The sequence below is a fragment of the Thalassophryne amazonica genome, chromosome 12 (genome assembly GCF_902500255.1).
Source record: "Thalassophryne amazonica chromosome 12, fThaAma1.1, whole genome shotgun sequence".
Lineage (NCBI taxonomy): Eukaryota > Metazoa > Chordata > Actinopteri > Batrachoidiformes > Batrachoididae > Thalassophryne > Thalassophryne amazonica.
The window spans coordinates 22,056,268-22,079,725 of NC_047114.1; the positions used below are offsets into that span (position 1 = coordinate 22,056,268).

General features: G+C 41.0%; 1 protein-coding gene across 1 annotated transcript in view; it reads left to right on the top strand.

The window, feature by feature from the left end:
• LOC117521623 (NACHT, LRR and PYD domains-containing protein 12-like) overlaps nt 1–23,458 on the top strand; it is a 177,440-nt gene that overhangs the window by 100,930 nt on the left and 53,052 nt on the right. Inside the window, exons 4-9 of the mRNA XM_034182961.1 lie at nt 2,693–2,818; nt 9,106–9,184; nt 10,662–10,863; nt 11,012–12,815; nt 12,899–13,072; nt 20,336–20,509. Coding sequence (XP_034038852.1) covers nt 2,693–2,818; nt 9,106–9,184; nt 10,662–10,863; nt 11,012–12,815; nt 12,899–13,072; nt 20,336–20,509 — 2,559 coding nt within the window. The remainder of the gene's footprint in view (nt 1–2,692; nt 2,819–9,105; nt 9,185–10,661; nt 10,864–11,011; nt 12,816–12,898; nt 13,073–20,335; nt 20,510–23,458) is intronic.

Genomic DNA, 23,458 nt, shown 5'->3' on the forward strand with positions numbered 1-23,458 from the left:
TAAGGCGCAAGTTTGAAGAAAAATCATTGGACTTGTCGAAGACCTTTAATCACAAGATTTTTAACTAGACATCGGTCTAGCAGAGGAAAATATTGACTAGACATAGGCCAAAAATTACTGGCCCACAACCTCGGACCAGTGGATTTCTCTACACCTGCATGATATCAATAATTTATGTGCTTAATACCACTAATAAAAGTTTTATTTAAAACTGCAGTGTTGGTGTGTAGCCACCAGCTTTTTTAATACTTCTAATTTTTTCTTTGCATTTATCCCAAATTGTTTTCACAATCCAACTGTTTGTTTGATAAGATTAAAAACCCCAAGACCCTTAATCATTTTCATATTTGTGTTCAGGCTGAAACGGTTACTCGAGTAACTCAAATAATTTGATTAAAAAAAATGTTTAAGTCAAAGAATTTGTCTGGAGGCTTTGTTGAATTCTTGTCCTTCAGTTCAAAGTGTCTCTGCAGTCACTCGCGGCCTGTTCAGCTCCGATATCATTGTTCCACCCAAACTGTTATTATTAACACATAGTACATTCAGACTTGAGGTGACATGATGGTGGAGAGTCAAGAAACTATCCAAGGCAGAAACTGTCCAAAATTTGGTCCTAGAAAACACGACCCACTTTCCATACCTGGGCAGCCATGTGTCATCAAACACTGACATAGATGATGAGATCCAACACTGACTCAAGTGTGCAGGAACTGTATTAAACAACAGAGACTTTTGACATGATACAAACTCCTTGCCTACAAAGCTGTTGTCGTGGCAATGCTTCTGTATAGATCTGAGACCGAGACTAGCTGGTGCCGAGACCGGCACCATCTGAAGATCCTCGAGATATTCCACCAACGCTGTGTGAGGACTTTTCTCTGCATTCAGTGGGAAGATTATGGTACCAACATCAGTGTCCTGGCTGAATCCAAGTTACAGAGCACTGAATGTGTCATCATCAAGAGCCAGCTTCAGTGGGTGGGTCAGAATGTTAGGATGGATGAAAGATGACTTCCCAAGCAGATCTGCTCTCAGCTTAAATGGAAGTCTTTGCAAAAATGGGGACAAACAGCACAGAGGAGAAAAAGGAATGAAAAGGACCAAGATCCAGATCAATGAAAGCTTCTGGCAGAGACCATGTACAGTGTCTGTCAGAAACAGTCTACATCAAGACTGGACCTGTTCAGTCATCTCCACATCCACCATCCCGTCCAGGAGTCGATCAAAAGACACCAAGGGTTTGTCACAACACCAGAGAAATAAACAGCTCATAATGTTTAATGTTCACACCAAATGAAACAGTTTGGAACTCCACCACACAGTAACCAGAAATATGATTTAATAAACCTCCAAACAGAGGTTAGTCTGTTAGTTTGGTGGTTCAGACTAGAAGAGAGGGGTGTGTCCAGGCTTCTGTCATCACACACAGAATCACTCACGATCCTCTCCTTTATTCATTAATGAGTTCATTGTGATGGAGCCACAGTCAACACTGCAGCTGCTGCCAACACTGTGACACCCAGAAATGTGCTTCATATCAACTGTTCAGGGTCTAAACAGAAAACCTGCAGACTTTGTCCAACATATATACTGTCTGTGATTTCATCTCACACTGTTCAGTCAAATGTCTCTTGGACATGGATGGACAGTCTTCTCCAGAAGACATCAAGTGCTGCAAAGTCACAGCTTTGAAGGAACTTCACAGGACTCACAGGAATTTAGAGCGTGATGGTGCCAGACATCAAGGGCAGGGGGGCTTCAGCATTTTGCCTTTTTTAAATACCAATGGAAGCCATTTACTGCAGAAAATGACAAAATAAGGCCTTGGCCGCACGGAAACAGGTTCGATCTTTTTCTTTGTCATTTTCACAAAGTGTTCTGTAACCATGGCAACATTTCAAGAGATGTTAAAGTGAAGCAGTGTGTTTGTGTATTTTTAAAACAAACCGTGCTGTGTTTTGGTCCACTGGCTGCTCTCCACCTCACAGACAAAGTGAAAGGACGTGCACTTTAACCAAATCAAAATTTAACTATTCAAAAATGCCTTAATTTGGAATCGATCAGAGTTTTGATCTGTTTGTCAACAGAGGACCCAGCAGATTTATCATTGTGGCTTTTGCAGAAATGGTGCACTCCACAGACCAGTTTTTCACAGGCTGTATGCATGTGCACGTGCAGCCCGCTCACTGACTGAGGATTTTTCTGACCACCGGCGCTTATGGTCCAGGAAACCTCCAAAAATATAATAATGATAATTTCCTGTGAAAACAGAGTATAAACACTCTAAATATGAAAATCTGCATGATGGTGCAGCTCTGTTGCTCCACGACTGAGTCACATTTAACAGGTGTAACTTATACTGCAGTCTTTATTTTCTACACAGATCACTGATTTGATTTCACTTGTTATTTATAGTTAATTAAGTATCAAATGCAAAAAGTAATTAGTACTCTGAGTATATATTTTTCAGAGAAATGTTGAACCAGATAAGTCACAGGACCTCCCAAAGTAGTAAGAAAACTATGACTTAATAAAATACAGTAGTTTTTGAGAAGAGTACTTTAAACTAAAGTCCTTTTTAACACTCAGACTTTTACTTGTAAATGAGTATTATTTCATCAATGTAATAGTACTTGTACTTAAGTTTGCAGTACTCTTTCTACCTCTGCTCAGAGCTTTGTGTGTGTTCCAGACCACAGCAGGACACAGCGCCCTCTGCTGGACCTGAACCTGAACCCAGCTTGGTGTCTCTGAAGAGTGACAGGTCAAAGGGACGTCTCATTGATTTCAAAGGACAACAAGCGTCTGCTGGACAGAAGTGAGCTCTTACTGACACTAAAATCTGACTGTGTTCATGTTTTAAACATTATTCATCCTCTGAATTTTAACATAAATATGAGTTTTCATTAATTAATTATGTAACACACACACACACACACACACACACACACACACACACACACACACACACACACACACACACACACACACACACACACACACACACACACACTCTGGTCCATGGCGCAGGAGAAAGTTCACTTCTGGGTTTCACTGGTCCACTCCAATCGATCGCGGGCTGAGTTCCAGTCGATCGCATGAAAAAAAGAGAGAAAGCAGCTGGTCAGAGAAAGAGAGAGAGAGGTCGATTCAGACCACTCCAGCGGCTTTTTTTTTCTTCTTCAAAAAAGCGATTAGTGAGAAATCTAGCAACTTTTCCTGCTGTTATTGGAGACTTATCTGAAAGCATAAGTATTTCTACTCCGCTCACACACAAAAGGAGGCGGACATCCATCAGCCTGTTCCTCCATTTCATTGGCTGAGAGCACCTTCGTGAGCGCTTCTGATTGGCTCACACAGATGCCAAACAGCCTGTTTCCCACCTCCGTCTTTGCAACTGTACATGTTTATTTTTCGCCACATAAAATTGTATTCATATGTAAATTGTTTTTGGCCCAAATGTTTTTATTTTTTTCATTGACCCGCAGAACAGAACTGTATCTGCCTGTGTGTCATGTCGATTCTGGGCAGAGCTTTTTCTTTGTCAAAAATAAATCACTGCACTAAATACCAGACTTAAGAATAAAGCAAAAAAAAAAAACAAAAAAAAAAAAAACAACAATAACAACACACAAACAAACAAAAAACAAAAATACAATAAAAAGTTTGACATTGCTTGGTAGATCTTGACACACTGTCAACTTTAAAAGTACATCTTGAGTCAAAAATGTTGGGCACCCCTGATCTAATGGGGGGGGGGGGGGGGGGGTGGAGTTAGTGCACTGAAGTGGTCTTGGTGGTGGTTTGTTCGCCTTTTTGTGATGATGCTTGCTAAGTTGGTTTGCTTATATTACAATAATTCAGTCTTAACAGACACAAGATCTTTTTTCAACATAAAATTGTACTCAAAATTATTATTTTAAAATTATGGACTTTGTCAGAGGGATGCACTATTACTACTAATGCTACTACAATTAATAATAATAATAATAATAATAATAATAATAATAATAATAGTAAAATTTTTATGAGACATTGTGAGGTAAATTGACTAGTTACAGGGAAATAAAATAATTATTTAACTAGTGCAAACATAAATTTCTGTGATTTTTTTTTGGGGGGTGGAGTGGAGAAATCTCAAATATTAAAGTAGTAATGTGTGTAAAATTAACAGATGCTTCAATCGAAGAATGATTCATGCTTGGAACAAAACTGTTCCAAGTTCAGTTATTATTTATGTCTATCATTTGGGTTAAGGTTGGGGCCTCTAATTAACCCTGTATTTTCATATATATATTTGCCATTTGCTACAACTCTATTTTGTGACAAAGCATAGTTTAACCAGGCATAATTAAAAGTGTGCCAAGCATCAAATTCAAGGCAGTAACCAACGAGCTAATTGCTCCTCCCTGAAAGACAGATTTAAAAAGCATCTATAGTAACAGTTATTTAGCATGTAAGGGTGTGTTTATTGAAACTTACAATCCATGGATGTTTTGTATAACAGTTATATTGTAGTCTGTGGTCTTTTGATGTCAATTTCAATGAAAATTTCAGGGGCACTTCTAAAATATAAAAAATGGGTGTTTGTGCAAAATGTTGTGTTTTTTTTGGGGGGGGGGGCACTCAGAGGGGGGTCTCACCCAGTGAGTAATTCAGTGTAGAACCGCCACTGCTTTTGATCAGGGTCATTTGGGTAGTTTCTGTTGTTAATATGATATATGTAAACTGTACATATATACAACTGTATATCTGTATATATATATATATATATATATATATATATATATATATATATATATATATATATATATATATATATATATATATATAATAGACCGATATCAAATCTATCATTTTGTTCTAAATTCCTGGAAAAAGTGGTTTCACGACAGCTCGTGGACTACCTCACTGGGAATAATCTTTTTGAGCCACTGCAGTCTGCTTTTAGAAAATATCACTCCACAGAGACAGCACTTACTAAAGTAATGAATGACCTTTTGCAAGCAATGCACTCAGATACCACTAAAGTCTTGGTGCTGTTGGATCTTAGTGCTGTGTTTGATACTGTGCATCATCATATTTTACTCAATAGGCTGGAGAATCACTTTGGGATTACTGGAACAGCTCTTGCATGGTTGACATCAAACCTGTCCAGTCATTCTTACTGTGCATTGTGTAATGGCACCTCCTCTGATCGTAGGGACATGAAGTTTGGGGTTCCGCAGGGATCTGTTTTAGGCCCCCTGCTTTTTTCCCTTTTTGTTGCACCCCTTGGGAATATACTGCGGCACTTTGGGATTCCCTTTCATTGCTATGCTGATGACACTCAATTGTACATGCCAATAACTGCTGGTAATCTCATTCACATAAAATCTTTGGAAGATTGCCTTGTATCAGTAAGAAGTTGGATGTCTAGTAACTTCCTACTTTTAAATTCTGATAAGACTGAAGTTATGGTTCTTGGTCCAGCGAGGTATCGGCATCAATTTGATCAGCTAGCACTTAGCTTAGGTTTGTGTGTTATACATCATACGGATAAAGTGAGGAACCTTGGAGGAATTTTTGATCCTACATTGTCCTTTGATCTCCACATTAGAGACATTATGAGGACTGCTTTCTTCCATTTGCGAAATATAGCTAAGATTCGTCCCATCCTGTCGATGGCTGATGCTGAGACTTTGATTCATGCATTTGTCTCTTCTAGATTGGACTATTGTAATGCTCTATCTTCTGACTTACCGCAGTCCAGGATTAGGGGTCTTCAACTGGTTCAAAACGCTGCTGCCAGACTTTTGACACAAAGCAGAAAGTTTGACCACATTACGCCCGTTTTGGCATCCCTGCACTGGCTTCCAGTTGCTGCAAGATCAAATTTTAAAGTACTGTTATTAGTTTATAACATTGTTCATGGACTTGCACCTCCCTGTCTGGCTGATCTGGTAAGCCCCTATGTACCGGCTCAGGCCCTGCCTTCTCAGGGTGCAGGACTTCTGTGTGTTCCCACGGTGAATAAAAAGTCTGCCGGTCACAGAGCTTTCTCCTACCGTGCTCCAGCTCTGTGGAACGATCTCCCGGCACACATTCGGCAGTCTGATACCGTGGAGACTTTTAAGTCACGTTTAAAGACTCATTTGTTTTCCCTGTTTTATCATTAGTGTTATGATGTGATTTTATTCTTGTATTCTTTTATGGCCGTCTTTTTATTGTGTTTTAAATTTTTAATTCAGTTTTTTTGTTGTTGTTGTTTTATGTTGTGTGAAGCGCCTTGAGACGACTTTGCCATGAATTGGCGCTATATAAATTAATAAATTTGATTTGAGAAAATAGATAATGAAAAGGATGAGACCGAGGACAGAGCCTTGGGGAACACCAGAGTAGAGGGGAGATGGCTGTGATGTGAATGTTTTTAACTGAATATACTGAGTGCGGCCAGAGAGATATGATGAAAAACAGTTTCTCATGCACCAGGAGTGCATGATAAACCAAGAGTTGCCAGTCTATGAAGGAGGACAGAATGAGAAATGACCTATTTAACCTTTAGTTAACCAGCTGACAATCATTTGTCAGCTTCTCGCTGCACCCAAATGCTGCACAAAAACAGCATTTACAGATCACTTTAACCCAGGTTTAAGTCAGCGCATCATCATCATATTTCTATTTAATCTAATTACTGGCGATGTGGAATAACTCTAAGCAAAATGGCAGCTGCTGGCAACAGCTCACAGGCTGCATCCGCCATCTAGCGGATTAGATAGAAATCAATGTTTTGCTTGTTTGTTACCTGTGTTTTGGTTTGTGTTACATGTTAACTCCTGTTGTTGCCTTTGAACTCCCTCTGTTTGTTTGTTCTGGACTCCTGTGTTTTGATGAAATAAATCACCTTTGTTCTCCATTTACATCCTGTGCAGTTTCTGCCTGTGTCCCAACAAGATGCCATTCCTATTGAGAAGCCAGCCCTCCATGCAACTGCGCATGTGCACCCATGCACAGTTCTCTCTACCCAGACTTTCACACCTCCCCCGTCAACATTTCCCCCCGTCGGGTTGACGGTGCATCTCTTTACCGCGTTGAACTCCCCGACCAAGTGACCGAGGAATGAAAATTCAACAACAGTATTGTATTTACAGAGCAATATTGTCAGGACGCACAACTCAATTGCTCAACTCGACAGAACATTCACACGTGGAATTAATCTACCCCACTGAAGGAAATGCACATAAGTTTTGTCTTTACATGAAAATACCACAGCAATAAGTATGTTTTCAATTTTAAAAATTTCAAATTTGCATGTGCATGCAGTATTTATAGCACAATATTGTCGAGACATGGAACTGATGATTTATGCGTTGGGACACATAAATCGACAAACCTGCACATCTGGACAGAACACCTGCATGCCTGGGTTCACTCTGTAACTGAGCACCACAGAGGTTAATATGAGTACTAGAGTCTGCAGTCGTACTGAGAAGTGTCACGGCAAGGAGGCGTGGTCACCATTTTACATCAGGGCAACTCAGTCAGCAGCACACACTGACTCTCAATGAGTCTCATCAAGACACAGGTGCAAAATGCTGGAAAGCTGCACATGTTGGCAAAGCCACAAATGGAAGAAGAAGGGAGACAACATTTCCTTCTATATAATTAAACCATTTTTGATATTCTTGTTACTTTTTCCATGATTTTTGGACAATAAACCTTGCCTGGGGGACCCCACAGGTGACAGTGGGGGGGGGGGGGGGGGGGGGGTTGCCTGTATATGATATCTGAGAATTTTTAACCACCTTGAATGGAACTTAACTAAAAGCTGGAATTATTCACTACTATACAAAAATGGATTTAATTAATGTGGACCATGTGGAATTAATTAATTCACTCTTTGTGCCCATCTGGATTGTGTGGAAGGCTCACGTCGCACAGTAGAGAACTTTTTTGGAATCCTGTCAAAGTTAATCATTTATTTTATATATATATATATATATATATATATATATATATATATATATATATATATATATATATATATATATATATATATATATATATATACACACACACACACACACACACACACATATATATATGTGTGTGTGTGTATATATTCTTGTGGATTGATGAGTTGCGCTGCGCTGAACACAGTTGCGTCCTGCTGCTGAACACAGCAGCAGGACGTCTCAGCTCAGCTGAGCTGCTGATTTATTGCAGCTGGAACAGATCGGATCCGCGCAACTTTCAACTCTAATATTTGGGAATGTGTGTGTGTCAGAGTAAGTTTAATACTTTACTTACATAATTTAATGTAAACTTATTTTACTGGCGGGATATCAGGTCAGAACGATATTTTAACATGTATTTTGCAAGCTTTTTTCCGTGTGTGTTCACTCGCGTATCCACATTGAAAAAGCCTTAACATCCGGGCACTTCATCAATATTTTCCCGGTTAGGAGGCATCATGTCACTGTCCATGAAGGGACATTTGTGTTTAATAGGCGGCATTAGGAATGCGGACTCGAGTCCTCATATTATCCTCTGTTCTGAGTACCAAACTCTCTCTCTCTCTCTCTCTCTCTCTCTCTCTCTCTTTTGCACGTGTCAGTAGCGAATCACCTATTTCTATTGTCAATTTGAATTCAGCATGCCAAAAAAAAAAATATATATATATATAAGTGTAAACAGTACTGCTATGAGTATTAGCTTCATTAAAATCTTAATGATACCATCCCGAGTACAAACATGACAAACACGGTTGATTAATCTGTATTTTCAAGCTAAAAGCACAAAGCAAAAGTTTTTAATTTTGTTGTGCTGATTGAGGAGCGCTCACTATTTTTGGTACGGTGGGCCGTCCTGCCAAGCCTGTGGAAGGGAATTGTTGCCTGGAAAATTCATTCATCTTTTCCAACAATAAATCCAAAAATTCAGTGTTTTGGTCCTGTGTGGATGGACAATCAGTGTGACTGTTTGACTCTCAGTGGGATCAGCAGGACCAAGAAGACGACCATGAAACCACTTTGAGTGTTCAGAATAATGATGCAGGTTGATGTGAACTTGAAGCTGTTTGTGTTCCGACATAATGTGAGTAAACTGTTTCTGATTGGTCCACAGAGTGAAGCAGCAGAGCTCAGAGGTTCTTGGGGTTCCATCTGCTCAACAGCATCAAACACGCCTGAACCACATGTTTCTGGTCTGTTGAATTCAATCAGATATTATCATTGGACAGTTTGTTCATAATGTCTTCATGCTGCAGCAACAAACACTTTGATGATGTTTATTCTCTCATTTATATTCATGAGAGCATCATTCATGGGTTTACCCCCCCCACACTGTCACCTGTGGGGTCCCCCAGGGCTCCGTGCTCGGTCCCACCTTCTTCACCATTTACATGCTTCCCCTCGTGTGTGTCGTCGGCAGGCACGGAATCCACTTCCATTGCTATGCTGACGACACACAGCTCTACATCAAGGTCACTCCATCCGTTCCTCCCTCTGCCACCATTTCCCGCCTCAACTCCTGCCTGGAGGAGATAGGGGCATGGATGAGACAGAACTTCCTGCAGCTGAATGGCTCTAAAACAGAAGCCATTCAAACTGGTACTCCTCACCAACTCCACTCCTCTCTCATTACTCCAATTTCTCTCTTTGGCCACAGCACTCCCCTCTCTCCCAGGAGGGGAGGTCAGGTTTGACCCCCACCTTTCTTTTGACAGTCATGTCAATAACATCTGCAGAACCTCCTTTTTCCACCTCCGTAATATTTCCAAACTCCGTTCTTCACTTTCCCTTTCTGCTGCGGAGAGGCTCGTCCATGCCTTTGTCTCCTCCAGGTTGGACTACTGTAACGCACTCCTCATCGGGATCCCTGGCAGGAGCATTCAAAAGCTCCAGTATGTCCAGAACAGTGCTGCCAGGACCCTGATCAGGGTGCGGAAACACGAGCACATCACCCCCATCCTTCACACCCTCCACTGGCTCCCCATTCACTTCCATATAGAGTACAAGATCCTTCTGCACACCCACCACTGTCTCCACGGTGATGCCCCCACCTACCTCACTGACCTCCTCACTCCACATACCCCTGGCAGAACCCGGTCAGGCCAACAGCACCGTCTGCTCCTGCCCAGGACACGACTCAAGACCATGGGGGACCGGGCCTTCGAGGCTGCTGCTCCCCGCCTGTGGAACGCCCTCCCAGACCACCTCTGGGCCCCACAGATGGTGGATGCTTTTAAGAAAGGATTAAAAACCTTCCTTTTGAGAAAAGCTTACAGCTAGTTTTTAACTAACATATGTATGATGTATTGTAATTTTATCTTATCTTATCTCTTTTATTACTGTTTTATGTGCACATTGAGATTTGCATTTACATATAAAGTGCGGTACAAATAAAATGTATTATTATTATTATTATTATTATTATTATTATTACTGTTGGTGAAAGTGATGATTTGAATTATTTGTGCTTTATTTTGATAAATTCTGAGGTTGATCTTTCATAAAAATGATTTAAAATATTTAACTTTTCAGTCTGTTTTTAACTGAACTGGATTTTATGAACAAAATCGAGAGAAACTCACACAATAAAAAATAGCATGATGTGGAGACAAAATCCTGACTTGTAAAAAAGTGATGAGTTTCATCACTCATGTTTATATTCTGCTGCAGAATTTCGAGGAGAACATGTTGACGTTTGTTAAAAATGAGCTGAAGAGCATCCAGAAGGTTCTCCTGACAGATGATACAGAATACTTGGAGAGTCAGAGTGAGGATGAGGAGCAGAGGAGCAGCAGACTGGTTTTCCTGGACCTCACAGTGACCTTGATGAGGTCAATGAATTATGATGAGCTGGCTGACTGTCTGCAGAGCAGTAAGAGGACTTCTGTCCACATTTAACACAGACACTAAATGACATGTGATGTTTGTCCATTTGAAATATATTCATGTGTGAATTCTATCAGGAAAACAGGAAGTGATGTCATCATTCAGGAACTGATCTGTGCTGTTTGTTCTTTCAGGAACTCTTGCTGTTGCTGAAGTTTGTCATCGTAAATTCAAATCTAACATGAAGCAGAAGTTTGTGCGTGTGTTTGAGGGGATCTCTAAAGCAGGAAAGACGACTCTTCTGAAGGAGATCTACACAGAGCTCTACATCACAGAGGGCGGGGCTTCAGAGGTCAATGAGGAACATGAGGTCAGACAGATTGAAGCAGCATCCAGGAAAACAGACAAACCACAAAGAACAATCACATGTGAAGACATCTTTAAAGTCTCAGCTGACACACAGCCACCAATCAGAACAGTGCTGACAAAGGGCGTGGCCGGCATCGGGAAAACAGTCTTAACACAGAAGTTGACTCTGGACTGGGCTGAAGGACGAACCAACCAGGACGTCCACTTCATATTTCCATTCACTTTCAGAGAGCTGAATGTGCTGAAAGAGAAGAAGTTCAGCTTGGTGGAACTTGTTCATCACTTCTTTGCTGAAATCAAAGAAGCAGGAATCTGCAGCTTCCAACACTTCCAGGTCTTGATCATCTTGGATGGTCTAGATGAGTGTCGCCTCCCGCTGGACTTCCACAGCAATGACATCCTGACTGATGTCACAGAGTCGAGCTCAGTGGATGTTCTGCTGACAAACCTCATCGGGAGGAACCTGTTTCCCTCTGCTCGCCTCTGGATTACCACACGACCAGCAGCAGCCAATCAGATCCCTCCTGAGTGTGTGGACGTGGTGACAGAGGTCAGAGGCTTCACTGACCCTCAGAAGGAGGACTACTTCAGGAAGAGATTCAGAGATGAGGAGCAGTCCAGAAGAATCATCTCCCACATGAAGACATCTCGAAGCCTCCACATCATGTGTCACATCCCAGTCTTCTGCTGGATCACTGCTACAGTCCTGGATGACGTGTTGGACACCAGAGACACACCAGAGCTGCCAGAGACCCTGACTGAGATGTACATCCACTTCCTGATGGTTCAGTCCAAAGTGAAGAAGGTCAAGTATGATGGAGGAGCTGAGACAGATCCACTGTGGAATCCAGAGAACAGGAAGATGATTGAGTCTCTGGGAAAACTGGCTTTTGATCAGCTGCAGAAAGGGAACCTGGTCTTCTATGAAGAGGACCTGACAGAGTGTGGCATCGATATCAGAGCAGCCTCAGTGTACTCAGGAGTCTTCACACAGATCTTTAAAGAGGAGAGAGGACTCTACCAGGACAAGGTGTTCTGCTTCATCCATCTGAGTGTTCAGGAGTTTCTGGCTGCTCTTTATGTCCATTGGACCTTCATGCTGTCTGGAGTCAATCTGCTGTCAAAAGAACAAACAACATCCTGGTGGACTAAAATATTTAAATCTGAACTAACACGTCTCCATCAGAGTGCTGTGGACGAGGCCTTAAAGAGTCCAAATGGACACCTGGACTTATTCTTGCGCTTCCTTCTGGGTCTTTCCCTGCAGACCAATCAGACTCTCCTACGAGGCCTGATGACACAGACAGACAGAATCTCAGAGACCAATCAGGAAACAGTTAAGTACATCAAGAAGAAGCTTGATGAGAATCTGTCTGCAGAGAGAAACATCAATCTGATCCACTGTCTGAATGAACTGAAGGATCGTTCTCTAGTGGATCAGATCCAACAGTTCCTGAGCTCAGGACGTCTCTCTGTAGAACATCTGTCTCCTTCTCATTTATCAGCTCTGATCTTCATCTTACTGTCATCAGATCAACATCTGGATGTGTTTGACCTGAAGAAATACTCTGCTTCACATGAGGCTCTTCTGATGCTGCTGCCAGTGATCAAAGCATCTAAAAAAGCTTTGTAAGGACAGAAACACTTTGATATTTGAACACTGACTTAATTTACAATATGAAACGCTTTTTTGTTTATAATCGTCTCTGCAGGTTATCTCACTGTAATCTGTCAGAGAGAAGCTGTGAAGTTCTGTCTTCAGTTCTCAGCTCTCAGTCCTCCAGTCTGACAGAACTGGACCTGAGTAACAACCAGCTGAAGGATTCAGGAGTGAAGCTGCTGTCTGCTGGACTGGAGAGTCCACACTGTCACCTGGACACTCTCAGGTCAGGATTTAGTTTCTGCTTCAAATGTTTCAAAATGTTTCTCTGAATTCTAAACTGTTTCATCAGATTCAGTTTCACATCAACACTCAGATATGTCGTCTGAACCAGAACTAAAGGATTTCAGTCTCTGTTGTAAACATGTCAGGGTGGTGCAGCGGGTATCACATGATCATAGCAATAAGGTCTTAGGTTCAGTTACCATTAAAGTTCAGGTCCATTCTGTGTGGAGTTTACATGTTCTCTCCGTGTCTGTGAGTTTATTCCTGACATTAAAATATGTTCACTAGTTTCTGGCTCCTCCCACTGCCCTTGAACAAGGTAGTGTCTGTAGACCTGTCCTGAGTCTTCTCTGTGGCTCTATTTACTTCCAGATGCAACACAATTCAGTGGCTCATCACATCCTCAGATCACTCCCACCACCTTCTCAACACCCTCTCCTCACTGGTCAGCACTTTAAACATCTGCAAATTTTATTACTTACCTACTGTACATCCTTTCCAGCTATTTCTCCAATCAGAATAAGTCCTTTTCTCTTTCTTCATCCAAGTTCAATGTGCCCTTTCTTTAGTTTTTGCCTCTTCTCTTTTCACTTTACACCACCTCCTCCTGTCTCCTGTCGACTTTCTTCTCCTCTCCAATGATCTCAGTTCTTTTCTCCAACCTCTTTTTTCCTTATACTTTCCTGAACACCTTCATTCCTCTTCCCAGTCTCCTCGTCTCCCCTCCATTGTCCAGATGTTACATCCAGCACCTTCCTGTCTGTCTCCCTCACCACATGTGCATAACTTTTCCAGTTGTCCAAAATCACATTACCTTCATCCAGTGCCAAGAGGTGAGATGGGCACTTCCACTTTCTGATCCTTCAGTTCAGTTCTCTCTTTCTCTTTCTATTCCTCTTCCTGCAAACTCATCCTACAAACCCCCACTCTGTGTCCTGCCACCACCTTACAGTCTCTTTTAGTTTGAATCTCCTACATATGAGGTCTGTTAGAAAAGTATCTGACCTTTTTATTTTTTTCAAAAACCTGATGGATTTGAATCACGTGTGCTTGCATGAGCCAACCTTGAACCTTCGTGTGCATGTGTGATTTTTTTCACGCCTGTCGGTTGCGTTATTTGCTTGTAAGCAGCCTTTGTGTGAGGGTGGGTGGAGTCTCTCGTCATTTTTTATTTGCAAGGAAATGGCGGAACGACTGGAAAGCGCGACTGCATCAAATGTTTGCAGAAACTGGGCCACAGCCAGGTGGAAACCATTCGGATTATTCAGACGAATTTCGGTGGCTTTTCAATCGTGTGACTATCCGAGAAATTGTGGACGAGCTGGACATGTCCCAGCACGTCCTGTGAGGCTTCAACATGGACGCGCTTCTGCTGCACGTTCAGCTTTGTGCCGATGAATTTCACCGCCGCTCTTTTCATGGCAAAATCTTCTGTCACAGTGGAATGTGCCGAGAAAGTGCTGATGTCCACCTCTTCCACAATTTCTCAGATAGTCACACTGCAGCCCGACATCATCATAGCCTTCACTTTGGAAATGATCCGGTCATTTCTGCATGTTGATGGCCGATCAGAGCGTGGCGCGCCCTCCACCGTTGTGCGGCCATCGTTAAACAGGTTGTACCGATCCTTAATCTGTGTGATGCCCAGAGAATCATCACCGAAAGCCCTCTAAATATTCCGAATGGTTTCCTCCTGGCTGTGGCCCAGTTTCTTCAAAAATTTGATGCAGTCGCGCTGCTCCAGTCGTTCCGCCATTTCCTTGCAAAGAAAAAACGAGGAGAGACTACAACCATCCTCACATAAAGGCTGCTTACAAGCAAATGACGCAACTGACAGGTGTGAAAAAAATCATGCATATGCACGAAGGTTCAAGGTTGGCTCATGCAAGCACACGTGATTCAAATCCATCAGGTTTTTGAAAAAATAAAAAGGTCAGATACTTTTCTAACAGACCTCATAGAATGTCGTACACCTATGTCCACCTTCCTCCACTATTATTCATCCTCCTGTGCTCCTCCTCGTTCTTCTTAAAATACGTGTTCATCACAGTCATTTCCATCCTATTTCTAAAATTTCCCACCATCTGTCGTCCGCATTCCTCCTTGATATCATATCGACCCACAACTTCCTCATCACTCTGTTCTGTATCGTCCCATTGAAGTCTGCTCCAATCACCACTCTTCTGCTTAGATTCTCTCTCTACCTCCTCATTGAACTCACTCTAGAAATCTTATTCCTCCATCTCACTCCCTACTGTTCTATTCTGGAATGTCAGATGTTGTTTAACAGCTCCTGATGTATATTTGTAAAGTTCTGTGGTCCCTCAGATGCTGCTCCGGTTTTTTTGTGTGTCTGCTGTTTTCTTTGAATTCCCCTGTGAAGTTCTTCAGTCTTCAGCTGCATCATGTGATTGTATATTTTGTTTAAGTTGTTTAATTCCAGTCACCAAAGTCATTCTATACATATTCCAGGCCTTTATGTGGCGATGTAACACTCCCACAAAAAATGGACAATAAAACACAGAGCATGGACATAACTGGTTTAAGGAGCTAATTAATGTATCAGAAGAAGCTACACTACAAAGCAGCACACTGGGGAGGACGTCATAGACTGACTGAATCAGGAATTTTATCCTGTGTGGCTCCACCTTCGACAGCTCTGGCCATGTAATCTTCCACTCCATCACCTGGTCCATGCTACTTGCTGCTGCATCCCGACTCTCCTGCTCTCGTGGGTTTACTGCACCCAAACTCAGATTTCATCATGCACCGGCCGGCGTCTTTCCTTTCCCCTGGCTTTCAAATCAAATCAATTTTATTTATATAGCGCCAAATCACAACAAACAGTTGCCCCAAGGTGCTTTATATTGTAAGGCAAAGCCATACAACAATTACGGAAAAACCCCAACGGTCAAAACGACCCCCTGTGAGCAAGCACTTGGCGACAGTGGGAAGGAAAAACTCCCTTTTAACAGGAAGAAACCTCCAGCAGAACCAGGCTCAGGGAGGGGCAGTCTTCTGCTGGGACTGGTTGGGGCTGAGGTAGAGAACCAGGAAAAAGACATGCTGTGGAGGGGAGCAGAGATCAATCACTAATGATTAAATGCAGAGTGGTGCATACAGAGCAAAAAGAGAAGGAAACACTCAGTGCATCATGGGAACCCCCCAGCAGTCTAAGTCTATAGCAGCATAACTAAGGTTCAGGGTGGTTCAGGGTCACCTGATCCAGCCCTAACTATAAGCTTTAGCAAAAAGGAAAGTTGTAAGCCTAATCTTAAAAGTAGAGACGGTGTCTGTCTCCCTGATCCAAATTGGGAGCTGGTTCCACAGGAGAGGAGCCTGAAAGCTGAAGGCTCTGCCTCCCATTCTACTCTTACAAACCCTAGGAACTACAAGTAAGCCTGCAGTCTGAGAGGAAGCGCTCTATTGGGGTGATATGGTACTATGAGGTCCCTAAGATAAGATGGGACCTGATTATTCAAAACCTTATAAGTAAGAAGAAGAATTTTAAATTCTATTCTAGAATTAACAGGAAGCCAATGAATAGAGGCCAATATGGGTGAGATATGCTCTCTCCTTCTAGTCCCTGTCAGTACTCTAGCTGCAGCATTTTGAATTAACTGAAGGCCTTTCAGGGAACTTTTAGGACAACCTGAAAATAATGAATTACAATAGTCCAGCCTAGAGGAAATAAATGCATGAATTAGTTTTTCAGCATCACTCTGAGACAAGACCTTTCTAATTTTAGAGATATTGCGCAAATTCAAAAAAGCAGTCCTACATATTTGTTTAATATGCGCATTGAATGACATATCCTGATCAAAAATGACTCCAAGATTTCTCACAGTATTACTAGAGGTCAGGGTAATGCCATCCAGAGTAAGGATCTGGTTAGACACCATGTTTCTAAGATTTGTGGGGCCAAGTACAATAACTTCAGTTTTATCTGAGTTTAAAAGCAGGAAATTAGAGGTCATCCATGTCTTTATGTCTGTAAGACAATCCTGCAGTTTAGCTAATTGGTGTGTGTCCTCTGGCTTCATGGATAGATAAAGCTGGGTATCATCTGCGTAACAATGAAAATTTAAGCAATGCCGTCTAATAATACTGCCTAAGGGAAGCATGTATAAAGTGAATAAAATTGGTCCTAGCACAGAACCTTGTGGAACTCCATAATTAACCTTAGTCTGTGAAGAAGATTCCCCATTTACATGAACAAATTGTAATCTATTATATAAATATGATTCAAACCACCGCAGCGCAGTGCCTTTAATACCTATGGCATGCTCTAATCTCTGTAATAAAATTTTATGGTCAACAGTATCAAAAGCAGCACTGAGGTCTAACAGAACAAGCACAGAGATGAGTCCACTGTCTGAGGCCATAAGAAGATCATTTGTAACCTTCACTAATGCTGTTTCTGTACTATGATGAATTCTAAAACCTGACTGAAACTCTTCAAATAGACCATTCCTCTGCAGATAATCAGTTAGCTGTTTTACAACTACCCTTTCAAGAATTTTTGAGAGAAAAGGAAGGTTGGAGATTGGCCTATAAGTAACTAAGATAGCTGGGTCAAGTGATGGCTTTTTAAGTAATGGTTTAATTACTGCCACCTTAAAAGCCTGTGGTACATAGCCAACTAATAAAGAAAGATTGATCATATTTACGATCGAAGCATTAATTAATGGTAGGGCTTCCTTGAGCAGCCTGGTAGGAATGTGGTCTAATAGACATGTTGATGGTTTGGAGGAAGTAACTAATGAAAATAACTCAGACAGAACAATCGGAGAGAAAGAGTCTAACCAAATACCGGCATCACTGAAAGCAGCCAAAGATAACGATATGTCTTTGGGATGGTTATGAGTAATTTTTTTCTCTAATAGTTAAAATTTTATTAGCAAAGAAAGTCATGAAGTCATTACTAGTTAAAGTTAAAGGAATACTCGGCTCAATAGAGCTCTGACTCTTTGTCAGCCTGGCTACAGTGCTGAAAAGAAACTTGGGGTTGTTCTTATTTTTCTTCAATTAGTGATGAGTAGTAAGATGTCCTAGCTTTACGGAGGGCTTTTTTATAGAGCAACAGACTCTATAAGATCTTCTAAATTAGTGAGACGCCATTTCCTCTCCAACTTACGGGTTATCTGCTTTAAGCTGCGAGTTTGTGAGTTATACCACGGAGTCAGGCACTTCTGATTTAAGGCTCTCTTTTTCAGAGGAGCTACAGCATCCAAAGTTGTCTTCAATGAGGATGTAAAACTATTGACGAGATACTCTATCTCACTCACAGAGTTTAGGTAGCTACCCTACACTGTGTTGGTATATGGCATTAGAGAACATAAAGAAGGAATCATATCCTTAAATCTAGTTACAGCACTTTCTGAAAGACTTCTCCTGTAATGAAACTTATTCCCCATTGCTGGATAGTCCATCAGAGTAAATGTAAATGTTATTAAGAAATGATCAGACAGAAGGGAGTTTTCAGGGAATACTGTTAAGTCTTCAATTTCCATACCATAAGTCAGAACAAGATCTAAGGTATGATTAAAGTGGTGGGTGGACTCATTTACATTTTGAGCAAAGCCAATTGAGTCTAATAATAGATTAAATGCAGTGTTGAGGCTGTCATTCTCAGCATCTGTGTGGATGTTAAAATCGCCCACTATAATTATCTTATCTGAGCTAAGCACTAAGTCAGACAAAAGGTCTGAAAATTCACAGAGAAACTCACAGTAACGACCAGGTGGACGATAGATAATAACAAATAAAACTGGTTTTTGGGACTTCCAATTTGGATGGACAAGACTAAGAGTCAAGCTTTCAAATGAATTAAAGCTCTGTCTGGGTTTTTGATTAATTAATAAGCTGGAATGGAAGATTCTAATCCTCCGCCTCGGCCCGTGCTACGAGCATTCTGACAGTTAGTGTGACTCGGGGGTGTTGACTCATTTAAACTAACATATTCATCCTGCTGTAACCAGGTTTCTGTAATGCAGAATAAATCAATATGTTGATCAATTATTATATCATTTACTAACAGGGACTTAGAAGAGAGAGACCTAATGTTTAATAGACCACATTTAACTGTTTTAGTCTGTGGTGCAGTTGAAGGTGCTATATTATTTTTTCTTTTTGAATTTTTATGCTTAAATAGATTTTTACTGGTTGTTGGTGGTCTGGGAGCAGGCACCGTCTCTACGGGTATGGGGTAATGAGGAGATGGCAGGGTTGTCCTGAGATCTCAGGCTGCTCCCAAAGTCTGCCTGACCTGCTGTAACTGTCCTCACCAGTTCTCTGTGCTTCAGTCTGTTCCACTGGCTCTTCATCCTTCCATTTCCTGCCTGTCTTCACCTGGATCCCTGCTGATGAGACTTTGGTGTCATTAGAGTCTCTGTCCAGCATCACCTCTCAAAGGGAGTTGCAGCTTGTTCTTCCTCCCATAAATGGTGATGCTGCTGAGTCTTTGAGGCAGAACCAACCAGTGTGGCTTTGAACTGGCCTCTCAGTGATCGATCAATGTGATTAATGGAAAAACAGAACATGTCTGACAGCTTTCCCTTCCTCCCAACTCGGGCTCAGGACTTAATTGGTTTAAAATCCGTCTTGGCTCAGTTGAAGCAATCAAGCTGGAGCTTTTCTGAAGTGATGATGTCATAGCCCCGCCTCTGGAACCTCAGCCGATCATTATGAATGACATGTTAACAGTGTAATTTTTGTCACTAGCAGAAAGCTGAAGAGATGAAGGATGGCTGTGGTTAATGGTGGGACCATGACTAATAAAATAATCACAGAAGAGACTTTCAGTTTTTAAAATATTTTTCTTTTTTCTTCTTGGTGGAACAAAGAAGTGGCTTCCTCCAGCTTATCGTCCACGAAAGCTCCAAAACTTGGAATGGCATTAAAAAATAAATAATTATCCTGGAAAAAAGAGAGAGAAGATCCTAAATTTGAAAATCTGCATGATGGCAAAACACCATTGTGCCATTACTTCAAGTATATAGATATTAAAAATAACAACAAAAAAGTACTTTTTATCAAGTTATTTGTTTAATTGATAGAACACTCAAAAAATATTTCATAGCGACACCCCTACAACACATCACTCGTAGCCTTTTAATATTTAACATTGTGGTTTAACTGAATAAAAACACTTTCAGGTTTGACTCAGTGTCCAAAGCTGGTTTATGGATCCTGTCTGAGGTGGAGAACAAACTGAACCTTTGCATGATGACACAAATCTTTTTTCTTGTTATTTTCTCTGCAGGTTATCTGACTGTAATCTGTCAGAGAGAAGCTGTGAAGTTCTGTCTTCAGTTCTCAGCTCTCAGTCCTCCAGTCTGACAGAACTGGACCTGAGTAACAACGATCTGCAGGATTCAGGAGTGAAGCTGCTGTCTGCTGGACTGGAGAGTCCACACTGTCACCTGGACACTCTCAGGTCAGGATTTAGTTTCTGCTTCAAATGTTTCAAAAATGTTTTTTTTTTTTTTTTTCTGAATTATAAACTCTTTCATCAGATTCAGATGCGAGTATCTTGACTAAAGATTTTAACAATGAGTCAGTGCAGTTGGAATTTGATAAAGGGAGGTCTTTCAGACCTCATGCTTTTTAGGGTGATTCTTAGACTACGGGCACTTATTATGTCCTTTGATCATATTGTATGAAAAACAGAAAAAAAGGGGAAATTTCACACTTTTATAGTTATCTTTACAATGGAAGTGTGTTAAGAAATTTGTTCTAGTAGTGTATGATGACTTTCACCTTTTTTCAGCATCATTATATGCAAATATTGCCGTTTTGTGCTTGTCCCACACCCAGACTTTTGATCTTCAATGATAAAAATGAATGGTAAAGAAACGTTTTTTCTAATGTTTCAAAATATCTCTGAATAAAATATCAGTGAAATAATCAAAACATAATTGGGGTATTCAATGTCATACAACTGTTGTGATTTTTTTAAACAAAATGTAGTTGTCCCACACTATTGCCGTAATTTCCACCACAACACTGTAATGTCCCTAAACAGTTTGTATGAAAGATTGTTTGGGTAGTTTCTATGGAGATAAACAGTGACATCAGAGCACATGTATATAGTGCCAAATCACAACAAACAGTTGCCCCAAGGCGCTTTATATTGTAAAGCAATGGTGTGGTGGAAATTACATTTACAAGGCCAATAGTGCCCGTAGTTACAGAATCACCCTTAAGTGTGTTCAGAGTTTCTTCAGTAGTTCAGGTTTACCTAAATTCAACAATGTCTTCTGTTGGTAAAGTACAATCGTTGCAGTACAGCCAGTGTGCTGTATTGCAACAATTGTTATGTTTGGACGCGGGTTAGAGGAGCGAACCAGCGTCTGACAAGGACCCAGCGCTAAATAAACAGAGAGCGGTTCCAAAGAACATAACAGATTTATTTCAAGTGCAAATATATACATTAACGGCCTGGTTGGGTGGAGGACAGCGCGCTCTTCCCAGGGCCCAAGGGGATTGGAGCCCGAACACTCTGGACCCAGGAATTCCCGCCGGCACCCCCCAGGTGGTTAAAACTAAAACAGGAATGCGTGTTGTTATGAAGGCAATACTTTATTGCACTGCTGATTTTCTGACACTCTTGAAACAACAGAAATCATAACTTGCATTAACTGGTGTTTAGGATCGGTGGGATGAACGGTGTGCACACCACACCAGCACCCCGACAAAATGAAAATATCTATTTGGATTATTCTTTGTCCTTTATGAAACAATAGAATGAGTCTGCTTTCAGATGAAACTTTAACGTGATGATGACTGTGAAGATAAAAGCAGAGATTTTATTTTGCAGAACAAACAAGCATACAGTCACACAGTCATTGAGTTTGTTTTCAGAAGGTGCCAGAACTTGTCACTTTGTGTTTCTTGTCCTGTGTCTCATTTGTCACACTTCATCTCGCAGCATCTGCAGTGCGCTGTACGCCATCTTATGGTAGAAAACTGTTTTCAAAGTTGTAAACACATTTGTTATTGCAATAACTTTATTTTTTGACATGGAAAAGGTTCTTATTTTGATCAGACAACAATTATTGTACTTTGGAAAGAACAACATGTTGTACGCACATGCACTGAAATAAAAAAACATACATACATATATATATATATATATATATATATATGTGTATCTGCACGTGATGTATTGCTGGTTAAAATGACAAGTAAATATAGAAACAAAGATTTACATTAGGAATGTCAAAAGTGCTCTTGATTGGTGGTCAGCAGCCGCGAACCAACCACCAATTCATGTTTGACCGAATCAACCCCCAACACATTTCTGTGAACATCAAATACAATTAATAATTTGGTTTGACAGGAAAGGTGTTAGGAAAGGGATCAGGGGCCTGTACTACAAAGCAGGGTTAACTTACTCAGATGTAACCCAGGGTCAACCTCTCAAACCGGGATTGACAAAACCTGGTTTTCTCAGTACTACGACGCTGAATAAGATGTTGATTTGTTGAACCTGTGTTAACCTAATTGGAGTTTGGGGCGTGTTGCAGCACACGTCACCATTTGTCAATGATGGCGCGGTCACCTTACTTTACCGAAGAAGAATGGACGATTATTATGCGGAGCTACGAGGAATTTAAATTAACGTTAAGGGGGAAATCGAACACATCGTCTGCCAAAAAAGCAAGATAGGCTTGTTGGCAACATATTGCTGATCGGGTAAATGCGTAAGTACAATTCAATTGTTCTCCAAATCTGTTACAGATGATTAACCTGTGGAAAAAAATGACCTTTCATTATTTACGTCCAGATGCAACACGATTCAGAAGTGGGCATAGGCCTACTAATAAATGTTAGGTTAATTTAATGTTTCCTAAATAGGCTACCTTGACTGTATGATTGCTATTCCTAATCATGTCAATATGTCAGATGCAATAGCAGTGCCAAACGCACCTGGCAGCAGGTGAAGATGAAATATAAAAACATCCTTCAGAACGGTAGGTTTATATTCAGAGCTTGATAAGCCCCACTTTGCCTAATTAATGGACATGCATTAGACCTATTTTGATATTAGTAATTACCTGCGATTGCATAAAACCCTTCTTTGATTTGCATTGCGGATAAATGGCCAGGGAAAACGACAAATGCATCCAACAGTTTAGATAGAGCAAGCACTACCTTGCGAATCATACGACAAACAGTATTCTTGTTCAGATGTTCAGCATCACCGATGGAATACATAAATTGTCCACTGGCAAAACAGGCACAAGGTACATTATCTGCTCGATCGTCGGGGCATTGCTACACTGTAAAAAATGACTTGTTTTTACAGGAAAATGCTGGCAGCTGTGGTTACCGGGGAATTCCTGTAAAACATACAGCAGCACAGTAGATAACATTACAGACA